This window comes from Pocillopora verrucosa, chromosome 13 (assembly GCF_036669915.1).
Source record: "Pocillopora verrucosa isolate sample1 chromosome 13, ASM3666991v2, whole genome shotgun sequence".
Classification (NCBI taxonomy): Eukaryota; Metazoa; Cnidaria; class Anthozoa; order Scleractinia; family Pocilloporidae; genus Pocillopora; species Pocillopora verrucosa.
The window spans coordinates 2,327,099-2,349,932 of NC_089324.1; the positions used below are offsets into that span (position 1 = coordinate 2,327,099).

General features: G+C 37.8%; 3 protein-coding genes across 3 annotated transcripts in view; all 3 read right to left on the bottom strand.

Moving 5' to 3' along the window:
- LOC131791917 (uncharacterized) overlaps nucleotides 1–22,834 on the bottom strand; it is a 64,936-nt gene that overhangs the window by 35,970 nt on the left and 6,132 nt on the right. The window lies entirely within an intron of this gene.
- Nucleotides 16,751–18,214, bottom strand: LOC131791916 (uncharacterized). The gene is made up of 3 exons (XM_066160525.1): nucleotides 18,211–18,214; nucleotides 17,627–17,872; nucleotides 16,751–17,067 (listed from the first exon to the last, which is right to left on the bottom strand). The coding sequence occupies exons 1-3, from the start codon at nucleotides 18,212–18,214 to the stop codon at nucleotides 16,751–16,753; spliced, it is 567 nt and encodes a 188-aa protein (XP_066016622.1).
- On the bottom strand, nucleotides 18,267–19,916 carry LOC131779495 (MTOR-associated protein MEAK7-like). Its single transcript, XM_066160536.1, is given in 4 exon segments — nucleotides 18,267–18,355; nucleotides 18,358–18,633; nucleotides 19,150–19,395; nucleotides 19,802–19,916. Coding segments are annotated over 4 exon segments (726 nt in total).

A 22,834-nucleotide genomic window follows, 5' to 3' on the forward strand; every position in this document is an offset into this window, starting at 1 on the left:
GAATTCCCATGTCAACAGCTTGCTCTGTCACTCACAAACTCTTCGTGATTCTCGCTGCTCCTCGTTATGTTTAGCGCATGTACGATTCGAAGACCCTTCAAATTTGGTCTTTAAGTGGATCATAGCACTAATCTGAAACATTCGAAGTCCATTTCAATTTAGTAAATGTCGAAACAGCCATGTAAAGACAATAAACATCGCAACGATCGATGCAATTCCAATGGTGCAAGTACTTTGGACTTCTTCGGAAGGATACATCTCGAGTTCGGAGCCGGCTGATTACGTCTAATTACGAAGAGTCCACGCTAATTTGCATATCCCACACAAACTCGTTTCTATGCAAGCACGCATCCACGAGTTACCAAAAAACGAATGTCTGCAAAAGAAGCTGAAGCTGTACTATAAGAGTGAGCGATCCTGACAACCGTCTCTAGATCCAGCGGTTGCTTAGGTTGAACTGGCTTGGATAACTTTCTTCTCTGACTCCAGACCTGCCATCTTGTGAGCCCAGCTGATCCCATAAAGCGCAGAATTAATAACAGAGCAACCAAGTGAACATTCCTCTGTAAGACATCTTCAGTAAACTCCAATAGGTATATGGCAATGCACAGTGGCCGTGCTGGCATAAAAGATATTCCTTTCTTTGACCGCCTGCGCCCAGCGACGCCAACGGGTCCAACCGTACTATGAGTATGTGGTGGTTGTACTAGGAACGTTAGACACTAAGACTAAATCCAAAAGCTGAGGAACACGGAGGGCTAACTCCGGATCGGACAGCTTCTGAGCCTCCTTCCAAACTCCAACCTTACTAATGTCTAAAAAACTAAGGCTTAAACCAGAAACGATGCAAATCAGCCAAATCAATTCGCAAAGCCAGCATTTTAAACGATGGACATCCAACAAACACGGAAGGGTTCCTGCGATACGCCACCATCTGGCCAGGACCTTCAATGAGCAGATCAGCTAGTCTGGGAAGAACTACGAACTCTTTGACAAAAGACTTGAACCGAGACGGACTGCTGTGCAAAAGGGCCAAAAAGAGGCAAAAGGCCATTCTGGAGCTACGAGGGTCCCAAACCCATGTGAAAGCGCAAATGCGTAACGGCACCAATGATCAGATGTACCGGAGGACACTACAAATTATTATCGGAACTCCAGTCTTGAGCTAAGGCATCACAGCGGTACAACCCGGAGAAAAATATTTTGAATTAAATCTCTTGCGAGTTGAAATAAGACGAAAAACGATTCACCGAATGGGGGCCCCACCTAGCATCGAAAACTTTAACTGTCTGATGCTTCAACCTGTCGGCGTATGACTTCCAAACATAGAATACCGCTTTTAACTCACGGTAAGTCGAACTCATATTAACATCAGCTGGGAAAAACATACCCCGAACGGGCTTGCCGTCCACAGTGGCTAAACAGCCACCGAATGCAAAATTACGAGCATCAGTGTTATTAATAGAATTGACAGAAAACACTCCTCTGATAGGAAACCCGTTAAAAGAATCGATATGTTGAGGACAAAACTGAAGCTCTCGCAATAAGGCATCGGAAAAAGTAAACGAGACTGACCGGATATCAAAGTGCGTCTGCCTTGTGAAAAGACGAGCAATAGGGCCAACCGCTAAACAGAAAGCGAAATAATGAAACCCGCGAGGCGAGCCAACTCCCGGTAGGTTGCACAGCCATCTATGATCAAGGACTCTAGAGAACGTTTTTCTTTAACTGGCTTGGTTTCTGGAATTTGAAACGTGGATTGAAAAGTGTTGATGAGGAACCCCAACCATTTCCAACCTGAACAGGATCCCAGTGTGATTTACTATCATTAGGAATGCAGCCAGACGAAGCTAAATCCGAACGCTGAACAAGACTAGCTGCGCGAGCAGAAATATAGTCACGCCGAAATCTCGTCATTTAAATGCACAAAAAAGTTGCGGGATATCAGCCGCCATCTCTTTACTAAAGTGCGCAAAAGCTTGGTAAAACAAAAACATGCGGTGCTCAATCCAAATGGGTGAACATTAAAGGTAAAATATCTAGTAACTCCCTCGAAATTCTACGCAAAGCCCAAAAAGGATGAAAAATATCCACATGATGGTAACACGATTTAAGGTCCCATGTAAAGAACCAAAACCCTTCTTCAAAAACTTCACTGATCAAAGATTGCAAATCTTCATAACGAATTTTGGGCTTAACCAGACACTTATTAACCTCGCGCAAGTCTCTGAACAGTCGGAGCTTCTTGCCTTCCACAACACTAAGGGGAATAACACAGAGGGGAGGAGAGTCATGCTCATGAATTAGTTGTTTCTCCAATAATTCAATAATAGCGGACTGAACAAAAAGTTCAGTTCAATTCCTCAACGCAGAACGATTGTTCGGTAGAACGCAACGGATCGGAAATTCACAAAACGGCAGAGAATACCCTTGCCTAGTGATATCAATAACAAAAGGAGGGGCTTCTACGTCTTTCTCCCAAAATTCAAAAGCTTCAGTTAGACGACCTTTAACACATGGTCCAATCCAAAGAAACTCCGATCCCTTAGGATAAAAATCCAATTAAATTTCAGAAGCATCATCAACGCTTAAATCGAGTTCAAGTTCGTGGTCGTAAACTGGTCACGTCGGGCGCTCGCTAGCTTTGTTGGTACAACTGAATGCGAAATGACCATATTCCCAGCACTGAAACATGAAGGTTAACACAAAGGAAACTACGTGGATCACAAGTGAAAACCAATAGGTTAATAAAAATAATAAACAAATAAGTAAATAAATAGACAAATAATTAAATAAAACTGTTAAACAAAATTGTCTGTCTGGTACAGCGTACTGGAGCGAGAGTGACTATAGCATACCTTAACAAATTTATATAACTACACAGGACAACAGATAATGAACTAATACCATAAGGGATGCAATAACACCAACACGCCCATGGAATAATGCGGAGAAAGTCGTTATCTTTTATACTCCGTGCCGGAGATAATTTACATTTCCTAAGGTGCTAACAAGGATAATTTGGTTAGTAATGTAGAGATTCTTTAGTTGGTGATCATTTCATTTATTCTCGTGACCTTAGTGTTAGATTCAGGGGTGATATTGTAAGTAGAAATTAGATGCTGGTAAATTCGAGGAGTTAAAGGGTTAAGATATTTTCTTTCTCTCTTCTGACAAGTGCGCAACAATTTTTTCATTCGACAATAGAGCGCAAGCATGCGCAGTATTAACATGATTCATTGTACTGTTGCTTCTGTTAAGAAACAAATTTCTTGAACATGGTATGGATTATTGTAAAGTTGCTTATTTCATAAAATACTTCGATGTCAGTTAAAAACGATGTTCTACCGTGAAAAATCATGGTGATCACCCTAATAACAACATTAAAAAACCGAAAATCTTGGTAACTGAGCTAACTCAGCTACTTACATAAAAAGATCGAAGGAAAGAGTCGCTCTTTCCTCCACAAATTTTACGATGTTTCCGGGATCTCATCTCACCGGCGGTGTGATGAGATTGCAGAAACAGAGCAGGTTTTTTCGACACCGAAGAGTGACCAACATGAGATTTCTCCTTACAGTACCACCCCAGAATCACACATTTAGGTCATGTGAATAAAACGAATGATCACCAACTAAAGAAGCTTTTGATTGTTAAACAAATTCTCCTTGTCAGCACTTTAGTAAATGTAGAGAGAACATTATGGAGAATATACATACTGATCTTAAGGTGTAAAGGGTTAAGTTTATTGTTACTATACTCAGGTAGTACTTATTTAGACTGCATAGTCAGATAACACTGACATCAACAGATTATATGGTAGTTACGACTCTTAAAGTTGATAAAGCAAATTGACATGCTACTGCACCTCAAATGCAGAACAATACGATTGCTAAGGAAAAGCTGATGATTGACGAACATGGGAAAGTATGCAGCTGTTGATTGGCGCAAGGAAACAGTGAATGGGTGAAATTAGGAAAAGGAGCAGGAAAGAACAAAACAATAAGCAAGCGCGGGAAAATGTGGAGGTGCTCAAAAGCGCGGGAAAAACCCAATTACTCGTTGGATCTGGCGCGTGATGTGCACGTGCGAACATTTTACTTTGGGTTCATCGATTAAATACTGTTATGCATCAATCAGTCGTTGAAAACTGACGCCGAAGGTTATCTTAATACGGTGAAATAAAATACAATGAAAATAAACGAGTGGTGAACTTAGTTTTATTTACATTCAGAGGATTACAGTTGATTTCTGACAGCCACAGTTATGATCAGATGTAAACTTTATGTTCAAATAAGTTTTAAATATATCTGACCATTTCCTTGTATAACTTAAGTGATATCGATCTAGGGTTCAAACGAGATCAAGAACAAGTGAGGTCGAAATTTCATTTAGAGGTCTTGTAAAAATACTTCCATCCTGGATGACATAACCACATCTCTGTCAAAAGAATCAACTGTCCGACAAAGTGTTTCTATACAAACTGAAGTTTTTTTCAATGGTAAGTTTAGCGTATGTTAAATATCGGGGTTAGGTAAGGCTAAAAGCAAATCTCAAATCTCCTTATCTCACAGTCTGTAGCAGGCTCTCAGCCAGACTCGAATCGCCTGCAAAAAACGGCGGTCAGCCGTTTTCCTGAGAACCGCGACCGCCGTTTGTGGTTTGGTCGCCCTTTCGCTCGTTTTCACTGTCTTGTAGACTGGAACCGACTTTTTATGTCTCTATCCACCTCTAACCCCCCTTAAAACTACATACTGTTTTCTCTGACTCTAGGATAAAAATGTTCCAAGATTTTAGCTACGCCTCTAACTGGCTAAAATCTACCAGGCTAGTCGAGCCTAATGATTAAATAAGATTAAAAAAGAAGTTGAACCTTGGGCGACATGTTCTTTTTGGGGTTACATGATTATATTCTTGTTATTTCCTTTTGATTTTGGCTATGGTAAAGCATGGGCAAAAAATGAAATAAAACCTGTCGAAGAGAATTTAAGCATTAAGAACACAACGCAAAGGAGTTTGAAATGCGAACGCTCAAATCCACTGATCAGAACCAAAATTGGACCAGGAGAACAACATTTAAATCATAAGAACAGAAACTGAGACATGAGGCAGAGATTGAAGTAACAAGACAGAAATTAACACAACTGATCTTTCCGCGGTGCATTTTCTGTTTTGATCAGGCCTGGAGACGTGACTCGATCACAAGTAACCGAGTGAGACCCGGCGAAGTTACTCAGGTGCCGCTTTCGCTAACAGCGGTCCTCTCGACCTCCAATTTCCCTCGAGAAAAAGTCTTTTTTCATTTTTTGCCCATTAAAATTGTTTAGGACACATCAGTTTTAAAAAAGTTTGGTTGTTCCCCTATGATTAAGGATTAAAATTTTTCATTCTGGTGATTACAGACATACTGAAATATACAAAAACGGATAGTCTAGCCAAAAATCACTTTTGGCTTGTGGCGAAGCCAAATAAGATATAAATGTTTTCATAATTTAAATTTTGTTCTCTTGGTTCAATTGCGGATCTGATCACTGACTTTCAGCGTCAACTAAACTCCTTTGCGTTCATCAATTTGGGTTTTGACTTCAAGAATTTTCAAGTTATCCTTACATGCAAGTGGGGTTACAAAAAAGATTGAAATAAAAAGTTGAGTACTGAGTGAGAAAACCTAATATAAACTGCCATAAAGTAGATTTTTTTTTCCACAATAGTCAACTTACAGAATTTTGCATAGCGCATGAAAAATTTTCAGCTGTTCGAGTTGGACAGTATGAAGTTATTTTGAAAATGATACTTTCTAATTTGATTGTTGGCTTGCCATCAAAGTTTTCCAATATCTGGCAAATTCCTTTTAAAAAAATTTATTAAAAGGAAGTTCGAGATATTGAATTTCAAATTTGTGTGTGTCTTTGAGCCTGGCTCGTTCTCCAACACTGATGATAAGAGATCTTTTATATTTAACGACCAAGCTGAAATTTTACATCTTGGTCAGGTCCGTACGCTTTGTTTTGTTTAAGAATTGTTTAAACTAATAAATTACTCAATACTCGGATTCCTTGCTAGTCTCCTACTTGTTTCTTAAAATTTTAGCGATCCTTCCGGAAAAAAAAATTCGTTTCATTTCTAATACTCACTCAATTATAACGGCCGGAGTTGCTAAACTTTTCAAGTTGCAAAGTGGGAACATCGACATATTTCCTTTAAAAACATTCATTAATAATTTTCAAGTAATCGGTGCATGCAACTGGAGTTACAAAAAAGATTGAAATAGAAAGTTGAGTACCGAGTGAGAAAACAAATGTAAACAGCGCAATGTAGGCAGTAGAATGAAACGCCAATTTTCTTTGGGTGGAAATGGTATGCTTCATTTACCAAACGGAATACGGAAAATTTTTAAATTGCATTATTCAACAAAAATATTAATGAAATATAAAAAAGTGTAGTCGGTGCTTGTCAGGGACTGCTTTAAGTGTCTGAGGCTGGAATCTTCGCGGGGAATCAGGATATTTTCAAACTTGAGTCAGATTTCTAACACGACCGTTTTATTCCATCTTCACCCAAATGATCTCCACGAAATTCAGTGCAGGAAGCTGAAGAGCCCTTGCATTTAAACTTGGCGAAAGACAGGAGGTTACTGGTTTCTGAAAGATTTGTTTACGTTGCTGTATCGTTGAGCAAAAGGAAAAAATCAGTTAATAATCAACCATGAGTTTATAAAATAAGCGAAAACCACCGCAGCGAGGTTTGAAAAACTGAAGTTTCGAGTATAGTCGCTTCGTGGGAGGAATACAGTGCTTAGTTTATCAATAAATGAGTTCTTTTTTAGAATATGCTGGGATTTGAGTCCTTGCAATGGCTTTCCAACACTTATGAAACGATTTCACATATTTCTTCATGTTTTAGCTTTTCTCGCAAAAATATTCAAGATTTGGCGAAGGAGGGAGACACAGACGGAAGTGAAAAATAAAAAATAATGGAAGAGACTGCTGCCTATGTATGAACTCTCCTGACTAAGCAAATATGTCCTCCATCCTATTTTATACTCTTAACGCAGCAATTAAGCCTCTTGTTGCCAGAAATAAACTCGTCCAATTTTTTGACATAATTTCTAGGTTTCATCGAGACACCGAAAGTTTTCGTTTTCCTCTTTTTTTTTCTTTACCAGAAAATACCTTTGCGTAGCCATGCCATTCTTACATAGCTCTATTTGTAAACGAAATACTCTACAACTAAGCCCAAACAAAATTATTTCCTACCGTTTTCTCCGAAAATGTTTCTTTGCTGGCGATTCTTGTCTGTATGTTACTGCAGCTCTTGCAATTGATACCGACGCAAGTGCTGTCCGACCTTATTAACAGGTGGGAAGAAAGCTATTTTCATTGGGTAGTATTATCCTGTTATTGTACCTCCTAAGGAGGAATTACCCAGGAGAATAATGGCTACTAAAATTAATCACATTTTGAAATTTTCAATCAGTCAAAAACCTCACATTAACATTTCTGCAACTTTTTATGACTATGGAAAAGTTCTGAGTGATTCGTATGACACCTTCCAATAAAGAAACAGGTCAAAAGTGACTTTGGAAATACTCATATTTGCTCGACTCATGTTTTGGGGAATGGCATTCCCTGAAAAGAAAAAGGCAAATGATCGTCTTCGCTAAAACATCCCCTAAACTTATTTTTAATCCGTAGACTCGTTTTCAGTGAGTTCACGATCCCCATGCATGCTTCTGTGTTTGTGATTTGACTTGGTTTTCATTATTTTATTTATTCAGAATTGCAGGTACAGAAAAGTTATATATATTTACCAAACTGGACCTCAAATTTGAGGAAAACGGATGATATTTCAATACCAAAACGTATTTTGTCATTCGATAGTTGCGGATTTCTACCATTAGCTTGATTTGCACTGTGGTCAGGAAATGCAATATGAAATGAATAATGAAGAAAGGCTGGTTAGAGCTGTATCAATTAGGATAGTAAGTAAGGAGCTGTTAACGAGTTAGAATTTGGAGTTTGTCCGTTATCGAGCAGTCACTTGAACAGCGATCGAAAACCGATTGTTGGCGACTGGAGGTCGTAATACGAACTCAAAATTCTACTTTTGAGCAAACACTCCTTCGAGTTAGGATTTTGAGTCGGATTTCGAGCTGGAATTTCGAGTTGGACTTTCCAGGAAGGCAAGGCAAAGAAATTAAAAAGATGCCGAAATAGTTCATTGAATTTTTGCGGGCTACAAAATTATTTGCGGTCCTGCATGACATAACTTTACATGTTATTCAGGTCCATACGTTTTGTCAGTTTAAAGAATTGTTTAAACTAATCAATTATTCAAGACTAGGATTCTTTGTTAGTCTCCTACTTGTTTTTGAAAACTTTTACGATCCTTCCGGCAAAAATTCGTTTCATATCTGACACTCACACAATTATAACGGCTGGAGTTACTAAACTTTTTAAGTTGCAAAGTGGGGACATCGAGGTTTTGCTTTTTGAACACATTCTTTAAGAATTTTTAAGTTATTAGTGCATGTAACTGGGGTTACAAAAAAGATTGCAATAAAAAGTTGAGTACCGAGTGAGAAGAACCTAATATAAACTGCCATAAATATGAAATTTTTCCGCAAAACTCAACTTACAGAATTTTGCATAGCGCATGAAAAATTTTCAGCTGTTCGAGTTGGACAGTATGAAGTTATTTTGAGAATGATACTTTCTAATTGGATCGTTGGCTTGTCAATAAAGTGATCCGATAGTTAATAAATTCCTTCTGAAATATTTATTAAAAGCAAGTTCGAGGTATAGAATTTCAAATTTAAGCCTGGCTCGTTCTCCAACGCTGATGACAAGAGATCTTTTTTATTAAACGACCAAGCTGAAATTTTACATCTTGGTCACCATCTACTATACCACTCACCATATTATGGGAATAATTTGCTGAAATAATTGGATGAAATTATCTGATGAAATTATGCAATAGCAAAACAAGAATTCTGACAAATCCAGGATGTTTTTATTTCTCAGTAATTCACTTACTGCTCACCTATTGACGCCATTGAGCAATGACACATATTTCAAGATTAAAAGAAATTTATTCACGATAAAGTTTTGCAGTAAAGTTTAAGATGGTAAAGTCTATATCTGCTCTGAAAAATGAAATATCAACTTGTGAGAAGAATATGCAACAAACTTTATCTCAATGTGCTTCATTAGTTGGAGGAGAGACAAATTTTGTATTTTGCTTTTCCTGAAACAATTCATCGACAATTTCCCGTTGCGTTCTGAAACGATGAGTAATTTTACAAATTGTTATTGTATATATGTTTTTTGGCTATTTCACCAATCTCTTGCATAATAATATGGCTGTCATAGCCTCGCAGATCGTGCAAGATAACTGGTTTCTTGATTTTATCAACCTTTCATCAGAAGTGACTGATATCACAATGTTGATGAGGTGACCCCCTGTACTTTCTTGTGATGTGGCAGCGGTCCTTACTCTGTTTTATAATTTTTTTTGTATGATCTACCGACATTCTCTTGCCTGCTTGAATTTGTGTTTATCTTCATCAGACATTTTCAATGGTTTATTTAAGTGCCCTCTGGCTGTTTTTTTTTGCAGCAATCAACTTCTTTTCCTGCCATGAATTTATAGACAGCATCTTCTCCTCTGTATATTTAAACTGGCTTCCTGTATTAGTCATCACAACAACAAACTACTTCGTAACTATATCCACAGTCTGTATGTTTCTGATATGCTTCAGTGTATGATTCATTATTGTTTGTTGTCTGGTGCAAATGTGTGAATCTTTTCTGTTATTATTTCAAAATCTGCATAGATGATGAAACGTACTGGTAATTGTTTGTGAAAATGATTGAATTTCAGTGCACTATTGTCTTTATCAGGTAGTTATCACGTAACAGCCAGTTTTGTGTCTGTTTAGTATTTCTTCATTGCTGCAACATTGCAAACAGTACATGCAAAAATTCTTTCGATGTTGATGTTTTGTTTTGTGATATATGGGCATGTTAAAGTCTTTGATGAGGACATAATGCTTGTTTTCACAATCTGTTATTGATAAAAGATTCAATTCATTTTCAAACTTTTCTTTTGATACATAAATTGGATATGGCTCTCTGTTTTCATACCCAAAGAAATTGATATTGATGTTATTCTGCTCTTCAATTTTGTAGTCTTTCTTAACAGATGGTAAATGAAAGTAATCAAGGCAACTGTTTGTCTAATCTACAAGTTATGACGCAAAAAGAAATTGTGAGAGATCAGTAAAATATTGTGATTATTCTTATCTAAAACAAGTTCGAAAAATGGTCGATCAATCGATCAATTGCACGACAGAGGAAATCAAATATAACGACAGTCTTTATTTGGTGCAAATACATCATGCTATCAATTCAGGTATTATGAAAATAGATTGTGTGAAATAAATTGTGAAACAAGTACTCCAAAGAAAGACAATCGTGAGTATAAATTCGAGTATATTCAAAAAGACGATCTAAAACAGTTTGATTGTGTTATTTAAAAATGGAGAAAATTATTATCAACTGATGAGAAAAAAAATTCACAAGAAAATGGCAACAAAAGGGGTATAAATGTCCGACATATGGTTCGATAAGAGCAAAAGCAAATATGTTCATAATAAAATTTGTAAATGAGATATCCGAATATTATTTTTTCAATGAATATAGTGTAGCAATCGCTAAAATGTCTACATCACAGACCTGACCCATTTTTTTTTACGAGCTAGGTTTTACCACAACAGATGACTATTATAAATTAACCAAGTCTTTAATTGATATCCAGCTGTTGAAATCATCACTTGATCACTTCCTCTTTACCAAAGCTTGTTTCTTCTTGCAATCTCTCCGAATAACCTCATCTGAAAACATCTCATAACCTCTGAAAACATCTTGTGTGGCTTTTAATAATTCTTCGGTGTAAAAACGTCCTTTAATACCTTTATCACTCAAGTCTTTTGTTTTGTACGCGATTGGATTTGTGTATTGCATTTTATCAATGATGAAAACTTCCTCTATCCAATTTGGAGTACATTTTTTCAAATGTCTTTCTCTTACATTTTGATATTCTGACTTTATCACCAACTTTGAATTTTGGTTTTGCTAATGACTCCATGTTACTATACATGTCGAATTATAACATAGCTAGTAACTTTGTCTAATCAAATTCAATTGCGCGAGCGTGCTTCATATTCCTATTGTGCACGCTCGTGACGTCAGCAAACAAATCCCTCGCGAAAAAAACTTTTTCCTTCGGGTTGAAAATTTTATAAAACAATTGGTTCATACGTCATCTGTGCGTTCATCGAGATATGAAGCACTTGGGAAGTTTGGAGAGCACTCAAGAAGCTAGAGTTGCTCTCGACTACGCCTCGAGCAACTCTTACGCATCTTTCGTGCTCTTCAAACTTCCCGCGTGCTTCATATCTCGATGAACGCATGCTGACATATAAACCAATTGTTAAATAAACTGTTCCTTTATTCTTCTTTTCATTTGCTCTATTGGAGTCAATTTTTTTGCTTGAATGCTTGTGTTGTTGTATTTTTTCATTATTTGTGGCAGTATGTCAAGACATTATGTGTTGCCTTGAACTGTGAATTGTTTCCACTTTCTCTGTTTTATTGTTCTGTTCCATCTTTCAACAACAACACTGGATTTTTATTCATTTTCTGTTGAGTGTATTTTTATGCTGTTTTTTACCAACAATTCTTTGAGATGTTTGTTATAAAACTCTCTTCCTTTATCAACCCAAAGACATTGTGGTTGTCTGCCTTCTTTGACTATTGTATCAAATGTTTCAGTCACACTTTAACCTTTATAGTCCTTCAAAAGTTTGCTGAAAACATCGATAACCATGAGCAGATATATGTATCTTTTATTCCATTTACTGAATTGCGGAATGTCAACTAAATCTGGTGCCCAAATTTCATCAATACTGTTGACAATAACGCACCACAGGCTGAATTCTCTTTTGATTGGGTTGCCCAATTCATCAGCTAGTTTTTCCTACCAGTTTCCTTTTTTGAATCATCGATACCCAGTTTCTGTTTTGTATTTATCATGTTACGGGCCAAAAACTGTCCCCATTGTCTTTCATTATAGGATACACCATCAAGAGCTTTAACCATTTTACGATCGGTTCATTCTTGCAGTTTTTGTTATGTTTACACATAGAATAATTAAGATCATGCTGCATTGCAATGGCATCTGTTTTTCCGGTTGGTTTTGTCATATATCTCAAGTATTTTGTCAGTATCTTTGTCATGTTTCAATTGTTTGTCAAGTGGATTGTAGGGTCCAGTGTATTTGTGTCCAGGAAGAGTGAAAACTGACTCCGGTTTTGGTAATTTGGCAATTGCTTTATAAATATTACGACTACCTCCAAATAGACCAAATTTGGCTCTTCTTGCATAACATTTTTCTTGAGCCGAGAGTTTCATGAATATGAATATGTGCCCTCTTACAACCGGTGAATATACAATCGTTTTTGAACTGTATTTTCCTTCAGCATCAATCAACCGTTCAACAGTCCAAATATCAGCCATCAGCAATATAGAAACAGTTACAAGAATATCAACTAAAACGCTCAGTAATCACAACCGAAGTATAACTCATCTTCATAAATATAATAATGTGACTCCAAATTATCTATTGAAAAATTATCTTATCCGAAAATTGATATGGGAATATTTAATGAACAGAGAGAAGGAAATGTTGTTGATCTTAAAAAGACAATTTCTAACAATAACAATTTGATAAAAACATAGGCAGGACAAATACATTTGATTTTGCTATGAGTACCATCAATAATTTCACTGGTGATTGTAATGGCACACTTGTCGCTTTTGTTGAGAAAGACTTTCATAACATCGAAAAAATAACTTGTGAAAATCTTGGTAACTAAGCTAACTCAGCTACTTATATAAAAAGATCGAAGGAAAGAGCCGCTCTTTCCTCCGCAAATTTTATGATGTTTCTGGGATCTCATCTCACCGGCGGTGTGATGAGATCGCAGAAACAGAGCAAGTTTTGTTGAGCCTTAAGAGCGACTAGTATGAAATTTCCCCTTACATGATCACCCCAGAAAAACACATTTAGGTCATGAGAATAATGGAAATGATCTTTGACTAAAGAAACTCTTGATTGCTAAACAAGTTCTCCTTGTCAGCACCTTAGGATATGTATAGAGAACAGTATGGAGAATATGCATAATGATGTTAGATTGTAAAGGGTTAAGTTTATTGTTACTATACTCAGGTAGTACTTATTTAGACTGCATAGTCAGATAACACTGACATCAACAGATTATATGGTAGTTACGACTCTTTGAGTTGCATCCGTTGGTTTCTTTGATCTTTGCAAAGATAATTAATCTTTGGCGGTTATGGTATGAAATTAGCATGCAATAGCTGCTATAAAGCAGGAAACATAAAAAAAAATTCGCGAGCTCTTTATAGTAAGGCAAAATGGCAACTCGAATGCGTGCTACGCGCAAGTGTAGAATAATGCGATTGCTAAGGAATAGCTGATAAGTGACGAACATGGAAAAGTATACAGCTATTGATTGGCGCTAGGAAACATTGAATGGATGAAATTGAGAAAAAGAGAGGGAAAGAACAAAGCAGTAAGTAAGCGCGGGAAAATGTGGAGGAGTTCAAAAGCGCGGGAAAAGCCCAGCAACGGGAAATTTCGTCAAGGTGGAACTACTCGTTGGATCTGGCGAGCGATGTGCACGTGCGAACATTTTACTTTGGGTTCATCGATCTAATACTGTTGTGCATCAATCAGTCGTTGAAAACTGAGACTGAAGGTTATGTTGATGAAAATAAACGAGTGGTGAACTTAGTTTTATTTACATTCAAAGGATAACAGTTGATTTTTGACAGCCACAGTTATTATCAGATATAAGCTTTATGTTCAAATAAGTTTTCATTATATTTGACCATTTCTTTGTATAACTCGATATCGACCTAAGGTTCAGACGTGCTTGATATATCAAGAACAAGTGAGGTCGAAATGTCATTCAGAGGCCTTGCTAAAAGGTTTCCTTTCTTCCACATCTCTGTCAAAAAAATTAACCGTCCGACAAAGTGTTTCTATATAAACTGAAGGTTTTTTTCATGGAAAGTTTAACATATGTTAAATATCGGGGCTAGGTAAAGCTAAACGCAAATCTCAAGTCTCCTTATCTCTCAGTCTGTAACAGGCTCTCAGCCAGTCTGGAATCGCTTGCAAAAAGCGGCGCTCAGCTGTTTTCCTGAGAGCCACAACCGCCGTTTGTGGTTTGCTCGCCCTTTGGCATGTCTTAACTGTCTTGGAGACTGGAACCGACTTTTTATGTCTTTATCCACCTCAAACCCGCCCCCCCCCCCCCCTTAAAACTACATACTGTTTTTAATATTCCCTTACATTAGGATAAAAATGTTTAAAGATTTTTGCTACACCTCTAACTGGTTAAAATCTACCAGACTAGTCGAGCCTAATGATTAAAAGAAGTTGAACCCTTGGCGACATGTTCCTGATATTGGGCCGGGGTTGCATGATTATATTCTTGTTATTTCCTTTTGATTTTTGTTATAGTGAAGCATAGTATTAATTGAGAAAGAAGGAAAATTAAATGCAGCCACGGCTTTGTACTATGAGGGGTGATCACCGCCAATATTTGTTTTCAAATTATTTTGTAAAGAATCAACGATTTCCATTTCTTCTCATCAGAACTGAAACTAAACCGGCAGAAGAGAATTTAAGAATTAAGAACACAACGCAGGGAAATTTAGTTAACTGATTTAGCTAGACTACCCGCTCTTGGATAATTTAGTATGTCTGTATATCACCAAAATGCCAATTTATTCCTTTATCTTTGGGAAACAACCAAATTTTTTAAAACTGATGTGTCTTAAACTCCTTTCATGAGCGAGTGAGTCCCGGGGAAGTTACTCAAGCGCCACTTTCGCTATGAGTAGTCCTTTCGACTTCCAATTTCCTATCGAAAAAAAGTTTTCTTTCATTCCTTGGTCCACTTTTGGTTGTGATCAGTGACTTTCAGCGTCAACTAAATTCCTTTGCGTTGTGTTCTTAATTCTTAAATTCTCTTCTGCCAGTCTTCTTTCATTTTTTGCCCATGTAAAGGGTCTAGGTCACATCAGTTCTAAAAAATATTTTGTTGTTCCCCAAAGATTAATGAATAAAATTTGGCATTCTGATGATTTCAGACATACTGAATTACTCATAAACGGGTAGTCTAGCCAAAAATCACTTTTAGCTTGTGGCGACGCCAAAAAAGAGAGGTGTTCTCACAACTTAAAAGTTGTTCTCTTGGTTCAGTTGTGGCTCTCATCAGTGACTTTCACTGTCTACTAAATTCCTTTGCGTTCTACACTTTCGGTTTTGATTTGCTAATTTCTGTTCTTAATTCTTAAATTCTCTTCTGCCGGCTCAATTTTAGTTCTGATTTGAAGGAAAGGAAATTGTTGGTTCTTTATTTATGACAGAATTTGAAAGAGAACATTGGCCGTGATCACCCCTCATCTTGTACTGATGCCTCTATGGTAGTCTTCGATGGAGAGAAGCAACTTTCTCTTTTCGATAATTCTTCTGGGAACGTATCACTGGCAGCGAGTGTTTAACTTCTGCCATCTCGCGGCGCAACACCCAAGCTACAACAACATAATTATCTCAACACTTAAAAATTATTGATTAATGATTAAAATGATGCACACATAATATTGATCTAACTTCAAGAAAGTTTAAAAAATCGACATTACTTAACTGATAACATTTCATATCTACTCTCTTCAACACTGAACTTCCGTCAAGGTCAATCTTGTCCTGAAATGTCCTGGTTTAAATAACATGACTGCACCAGGGGTGCTACTACTTCTCTCTTGACCGCTGACCGGATGCTAATATTTGGCAGGTACATGTAAACCCTAAACCTTTCGTCAAGTTTCTTTGACTCCCGCATTTTGCAGGTACTCATTTAAGTACTGCTAAAGTAGAGCCTGGTAACACGTGCGATGCAACTGAAAACGCACGTGCGACGCAAATGAAATGCACGTGCGACGGAAATGAAGTGCACTGCAACGAAAATAAAATGCACGTGCGACGCAAATAAAAGCGTACGACGGCGGTGCGCGCTACAAATTCCTCATCTTCAATGGGGAAAGGGCTTAAACCTTGGGTGTTTTCTAACTGTAAGATCTGTTATTTCGAATGCTTTAAAGCCTAATTATTTCTCACTTACAGCATGATGTTCCAGTTGCAGAGTTTACTCAATAGAGGCGCCCTCAACGTTGCCAGCCTAAAATGCGCTGTATTTTTATGATATATTGCTCTTTCTAACGGTTCATTGGCTTAACAAACTACAAAGGATGTAATAAGAACACGAGAAGAGTTTGTAAATCACTCTTTCACTGCTCATAATCTACGAACATTTTGAATGTTATACCAACATACTGCGTAGTTTATTACGCTAGTAAACGAATAAAAAGTGTAGTCTGTTGCTTCTGTAACTAAAATTATGTGTTTATCGGTACAACAAACTATGGATTTTCCACCAATAAGAACACTTTTTTAAATGCGAAATAAGTGACTAAGCACTGAGAGAATACAGAGCAAGTTCTGTTGACCGGGCCTTGTGTGAGGAGGCACTAACTCTATTAACTTTATTATTACGACACTTACTTAATATTTACTTAGACAGCATAGTTTTCAGTGTTTAGTTTACTATTTCGAAGAAAACTTCAATGTCAGATGGGGTGAAATTCGATGCTCCTGTGAAAAATTTACAATCTCCAGCTGAATAGCCCGAGGGGCTGGAGTACGTGCCGCCGCATCTAGTATAAGATAATTGATTGTTTTTTGCGGCATTTGATATATAGATATCATGTCTCGAGCCAAAAGTGGGTCCGTCACATCTGTACATTGCGTATTGCTGGTTTTGGTATTGTGTCAGCTTCACGGGATTGTATCCTTTGACGTTGTCAAGGGAGAAAACAAAAGCTTTGTTGGCTGAAGAATAAGCACAGGGACTGCCTAAAGTGAAAATATTTATGAGAATTAGAAACTATGCGAATGAGAAAAAAAAAATTCATGATGATAACCATAAAAAATGATTATTTTTACTTGCCGAACTAGAACCGAACACTCAAGTTTTTTAGAAAAAAAATTTCAAGAACTCGAGAGCATATTTTCACTTTTCAAAAAAGCACTTGAAATATGATCCGAACTGTCATTCAAAGGCAACATATAATCTAAAGAGAGCATTAATTTAACATCCTTTGTTTCATCTCTCCAATATGAGTAATGGATATAACGAAACACGGGGAAATGGCACGAAATGGAGCTGTCAGAATCATATCAAATCAAAATCAAATCAAAACAAAAAATCAAATCTGAAACAAGACTTTAAGTTAAAACCCGTTTCAAACGCGTTTTCAAGCTATCTATGTGTTTGTCTAATTTGGGGTTGCAATTGTTAATGAGATATTTTCTGTTTCTAAGATAAAGTCATTGCTACAAGAAAAGTCCACGACTAATCGACTTGTTATCTGTTCTACATGTGAGAGATGTTTGCTTGTTTTTTACTCACTGCTGGTCCAGGACACGTCAGTGTATCCACCAAAGATATAACTGTTAACTTTGATGATAGTCACTGTGGGTCCCCTCCCATCGCAGTTACTGTGGAATGTCGATGCTGCCCAACCGTCAGTCTCTGCGTGCCAACACCTCACAAACCTGCTACGCTCTTTATTGATAAGGACTGGGTCCAAATACGAAAATAGCACCTTCAAGTACTTGTTGTAATCAAGACTTCGAAGTATGGCGGACAAACCGAGGCCTGAGAAGGGAAAAGAAAAGGAAAAATTACAGTTGGCAAATTGAATGAAACAAGAGCTTTGATTGCTGGTGTCGCCTTTGAGTCATAGGTGGATCATTTCATCACCCCTCGTTTGGCCCGCTAGGTAATCTAACATTGCTGATCCGGCAAGATGAATGATTCCTAGCCCGTCTACCAGGCCGTATTTTATGCCGCAGAGAGAATGAAATTTGTTTGTTAGCTCAGGTGTTCTTTCAAGTGGCCCCACCGACTTTGTTCTCATGTAATACCCACAAACCCCCGCGGCAACCTAGGAAGTCCTCTCGGGCTCGTCACGCAACGAGACTTTATAAGCTTACACATTCCTTTGAAATGACAAAAAAGTAGGCTTTCAGTATTCCATCAACACAATTTTCTACGAAGTATCTATGCTTGAAAAGGTATGTTTCTCTTGATTACCTGCTTCATAGAATACTTCGATGTCCGTTGGATAGAAAGTAGACCACTTGTAAGAAAATGACAGTCACCAGTTGAGTACCCTGAGGGTGTCGTGTACGTGCAACCGCATCTGGTGGAGGAATTTCCGTTGTTTCTAGAGTCGTCGGATATGTAGATATCATGACCACACCCAGCGCCAAAGGTGGGTCCATACGTATTACATCTGTACATTGCATATTGCTGATTTCGGTATTGTGTCAACTTTACGGGATTGTATCCTTTGACGTTATAGAGAGAGAAGATGAAAGCTTTACTAGCGTAGGAATGACTTGCGCAAGAACCAGCTGAAATGGAAGAACAGTGTGGTCATATGTTAAAAAGTTAGAAGAAAACATAAACCCCTTAAGGAAGGGGGGGAGTTCATTTTCTGTCATGAGCTAGACGGGGAGTTTTTTTTAAACTAGACTCGGAATTGTGTAGGAGAGGAAAATATTTCACTAGTTTTGGTATAGAAACGAGAACCAAAAACAATTATGGAGGACTTGCGGGGTTACTCTGAAGAAAAGCGAGTAAAAAATTTTGAGACTTGAAGCAAATGACCCCTATGGTCTTGATGTTGTTCTGCAGGTGTATTAAATAGGAAACATTTCTATAGACGATATAGGTGTCAAGAAATCATGATGGCCAAAAAACTAATATGAAATAATAAAGGCTTAGAGCTGTTATCAAAGGAGCATCGTTTAAAATTTTCTCCAGCACCCTCTCCCCCTCCCCCCCTCCTTGAATCCCAAAAGGAACGATAGATGATCCTATAAAATTGTCTTGTCTCCTCTTAAAAAATTTGATATGCTTGCCTCCGCTCCATGAGACGTCAGTATATCCACCAAATATGTAATCATACGCTTTGATGATTGTCACTGTGGGTCCCCTCCCATCGCAGTTTCTGTGGAATGTCGATGCTGCCCAGCCGTCAGTCTTAGCATGCCAACACCTAACAAAGTCAGTGCGGGATGCAGTGGGAAGAACTGGGTCTAAAAACGTAATCAACTTTCCCAAGTATTTATTGGGGTCCAAGCTTCCAAGAATATCAGATGCACCAAGGCCACCTGTGTGCGTAAAAGAAACTGGAATGTAAATTACAATAACAGAAGTTCTGGAATAAAGAAAGATGTTATTTCTTCTTTCACAACCGTAAAAGTATTTCACAAAAATTATAGCCGCAGATCTTCTTATTCACAGGGCGAGGTGCTAACCGTGTGATCCCATTTAAACTTAAATATTTCCCAGCACATTTATTTTGTAAACACATCAACCGCGAGAACACAATTTCTTAAGTGCGTGTAAAACGGGGAAACGAAAAGCAAAAACCAAAAGTTCAGTTTAGCTGGGTTGAACTGTCTGCTTTAGCCTGACTCAGCGATTCAATTTCATGGCAAAACATGGCATCTGGATCAATTTGTTCCTTGATTTAGTTGATGAGCACTGATTCTCCGGAACTGGGATACAATCTACTTAGCACTGCTGCCTCAATAACCTGAATAGTATTTCGCTTCTGTATATGGTTCAGCGCATGCGCTTTTAGAATCCCTGACCGTTGCCAAGGATAAGAGTTTATGTTTTTATTCATCGTATATTTCGGACAGGGTTTTAAGTGTTTCTGTACAATAACTTACCTATTTCGAAGAAAACTTCAATGTCAGATGGAGTAAAATTATAACTTCCTGTGAAAAATCCACAGTTTACACCCGAATAACCCGTAGGGTTGGAGTATGTCTGGCCGCATTCAGTATAAGAGTACTGATTGTTTACGGCGTCGTCATATATGCGGATGTCATGTCCCCAACCAAAAGTGGGTCCGTAAGAGGGACATGTGTACATTGCATATTGCTGGTATCGGTATTGTGTCAGCTTCACAGGATTGTATCCTTTGATGTTGTTAAACGAGAATAAAAAGGCTTTGGTGGCGTAAGACCAATGACAGGAACCTAAAAAAATTGATTGAAATGAAGATGCAGAGATGCATCCAAAGATTAGACAGGTATACGATCTGCGACCAGCCCCAAAAAGCCGGTTTTTTGTTCTTCTTTTTTACATTCAAGATGGAGTTAGAGATAGTTTTGAAATGAAAACAATGAGAACATAATGAGACGAAACAAAAAGTAGATCGGTTCTTTGAGAAACGACTGAAACAACTATTGCTTATATTTCTATCCTGGGACATGGCTTTGGACCCATAGCGTTACCAATAATTTCAAGAAACACACTTTAGGAGAATTTTTTTTCTGTTTAAGACACCAAGCTAGATTCAAACCTTCCAACGTTAATTCTTTGCCCTTTGAAATCATTCAGACCTTGCACCAAAAGAAAAAAAATAAATGGCCAGGATCTACTTACTGCTCCATGATACGTCGGTGTATCCACCAAATATGGAATCGTTCACTTTGATGATTGTCACTGTGGGTCCCCTCCCATCGCAGTTGCTGTGAAATGTTGATGCCGCCCAGCCGTCAGTCTCAGCATGCCAGCACCTAACAAAGTCAGTACGGGATGCACTGGGAAGAACTGGGTCTAAAAACGAAATCAACTTTCCCAAGTATTTATTGGGGTCCAAGCTTCCAAGTATAGTAGATGAACCAAGGCCACCTGTGTGCGTAAAAGAAACTGGAATGTAAATTACAATAACAGAAGTTCTGGAATAAAGAAAGATGTTATTTCTTCTTACACAACCGTAAAAGTATTTCACAAAAATTATAGCCGCAGATCTTGTTATTCACAGGGCGAGGTGCTAACCGTGTGATTCCATTTAAACTTAAATATTTCCAAGTACATTTATCTTTTAAACATATTAACTAAATTCCGCGAGACAACATTTTCTTAAGTGCGTGTAAAACGGGGAAACGAAAAGCAAAAACCAAAAGTTCAGTTTAGCTGGGTTGAACTGTCTGCTATAACCCGACTCAACGATTCAATTTCATGGCAAAACATGGCATCTGGATCAATTTGTTCCTTGATTTAGTTGATGAGCACTGATACTCCGGAACTGGGATACAATCTACTTAGCACTGCTGCCACAATAACCTGAATAGTATTTCGCTTCTGTATATGGTTCAGCGCATGCGCTTTTAGAATCCCTGACCGTTGCCAAGGATAAGAGTTTATGTATTTATTCATCGTATATTTCGGACAGGGTTTTAAGTGTTTCTGTACAATAACTTACCTATTTCGAAGAAAACTTCAATGTCAGATGGAGTAAAATTATAACTTCCTGTGAAAAATCCACAGTTTACACCCGAATAACCCGTAGGGTTGGAGTATGTCTGGCCGCATTCAGTATAAGAGTACTGATTGTTTACAGCGTCGTCATATATGCGGATGTCATGTCCCCAACCAAAAGTGGGTCCGTAAGAGGAACATGTGTACATTGCATATTGCTGGTATCGGTATTGTGTCAGCTTCACAGGATTGTATCCTTTGATGTTGTTAAACGAGAATAAAAAGGCTTTGGTGGCGTAAGACCAACGACAGGAACCTAAAAAAATTGATTGAAATGGAGATGCAGAGATGCATCCAAAGAGACGAAACAAAAGTAGATCGGTTCTTTGAGAAACGACTGAAACAACTATTGCTTATATTTCTATCCAAGACATGGCTTTGGGCCCGTAGCGTTACCAATAATTTCAAGAAACACATTTTAGGAGAATTCTTTATTTCTGTTTTAGACACCAAGCTAGATTAAACCTTCCAACGTTGATCCTTTTCCCTTGGAAATCATTTAAACCTTGCACCGAAAGAAAAAAATAAATGGCCAAGATTTACTTACTGCTCCATGATACGTCGGTGTATCCACCAAATACGGAATCGTTCACTTCGATGATTGTCACTGTGGGTCCCCTCCCATCGCAGTTGCTGTGGAATGTCGATGCTGCCCAGCCGTCATTCTTAGCGTGCCAACACTTAACAAAGTTAGTACGGGATGCACTGGGAAGAACTGGGTCTAAAAACGATATCAACTTTCCCAAGTATTTATTGGGGTCCAGGCTTCCAAGTATAGTAGATGCACCAAGGCCACCTGGATGCGTAAAAGAAACTCGAATGTAAATTACAATAACAGACGTTCTAGAATAGAGAAAGATGTTATTTCTTCTTTCACAACCGTGAGAGTATTTCACAAAAATTAGAGCCCTAGATCTTCTTATTCACAGGGCGAGGTGCTAACCATGTGATCCCATTTAAACTTAAATATTTCCAAGTACATTTATTTTGTAAACACATCAACTAAATTTCACGAGAACACGTTTTCTCAAGCACGTGTAACCGATCACAGGAACCTAAAGTGTTGATTTCAATGGAAATGCAGAAATACACCCAAAGATTAGACAGGTATAGGATCAGGGACCAGCCACAAAAAGCTGTTTTTTGTTTGCCGCTTTTACATTCAAGGTCGAGTCATGTATAGTTTTGAAATTCAAACGATGAGAATATCATGAGACGAAACCAAATTGGATGGACTTGAATAAAAAGATAAAGCTTTGGGCCCATAGTGTT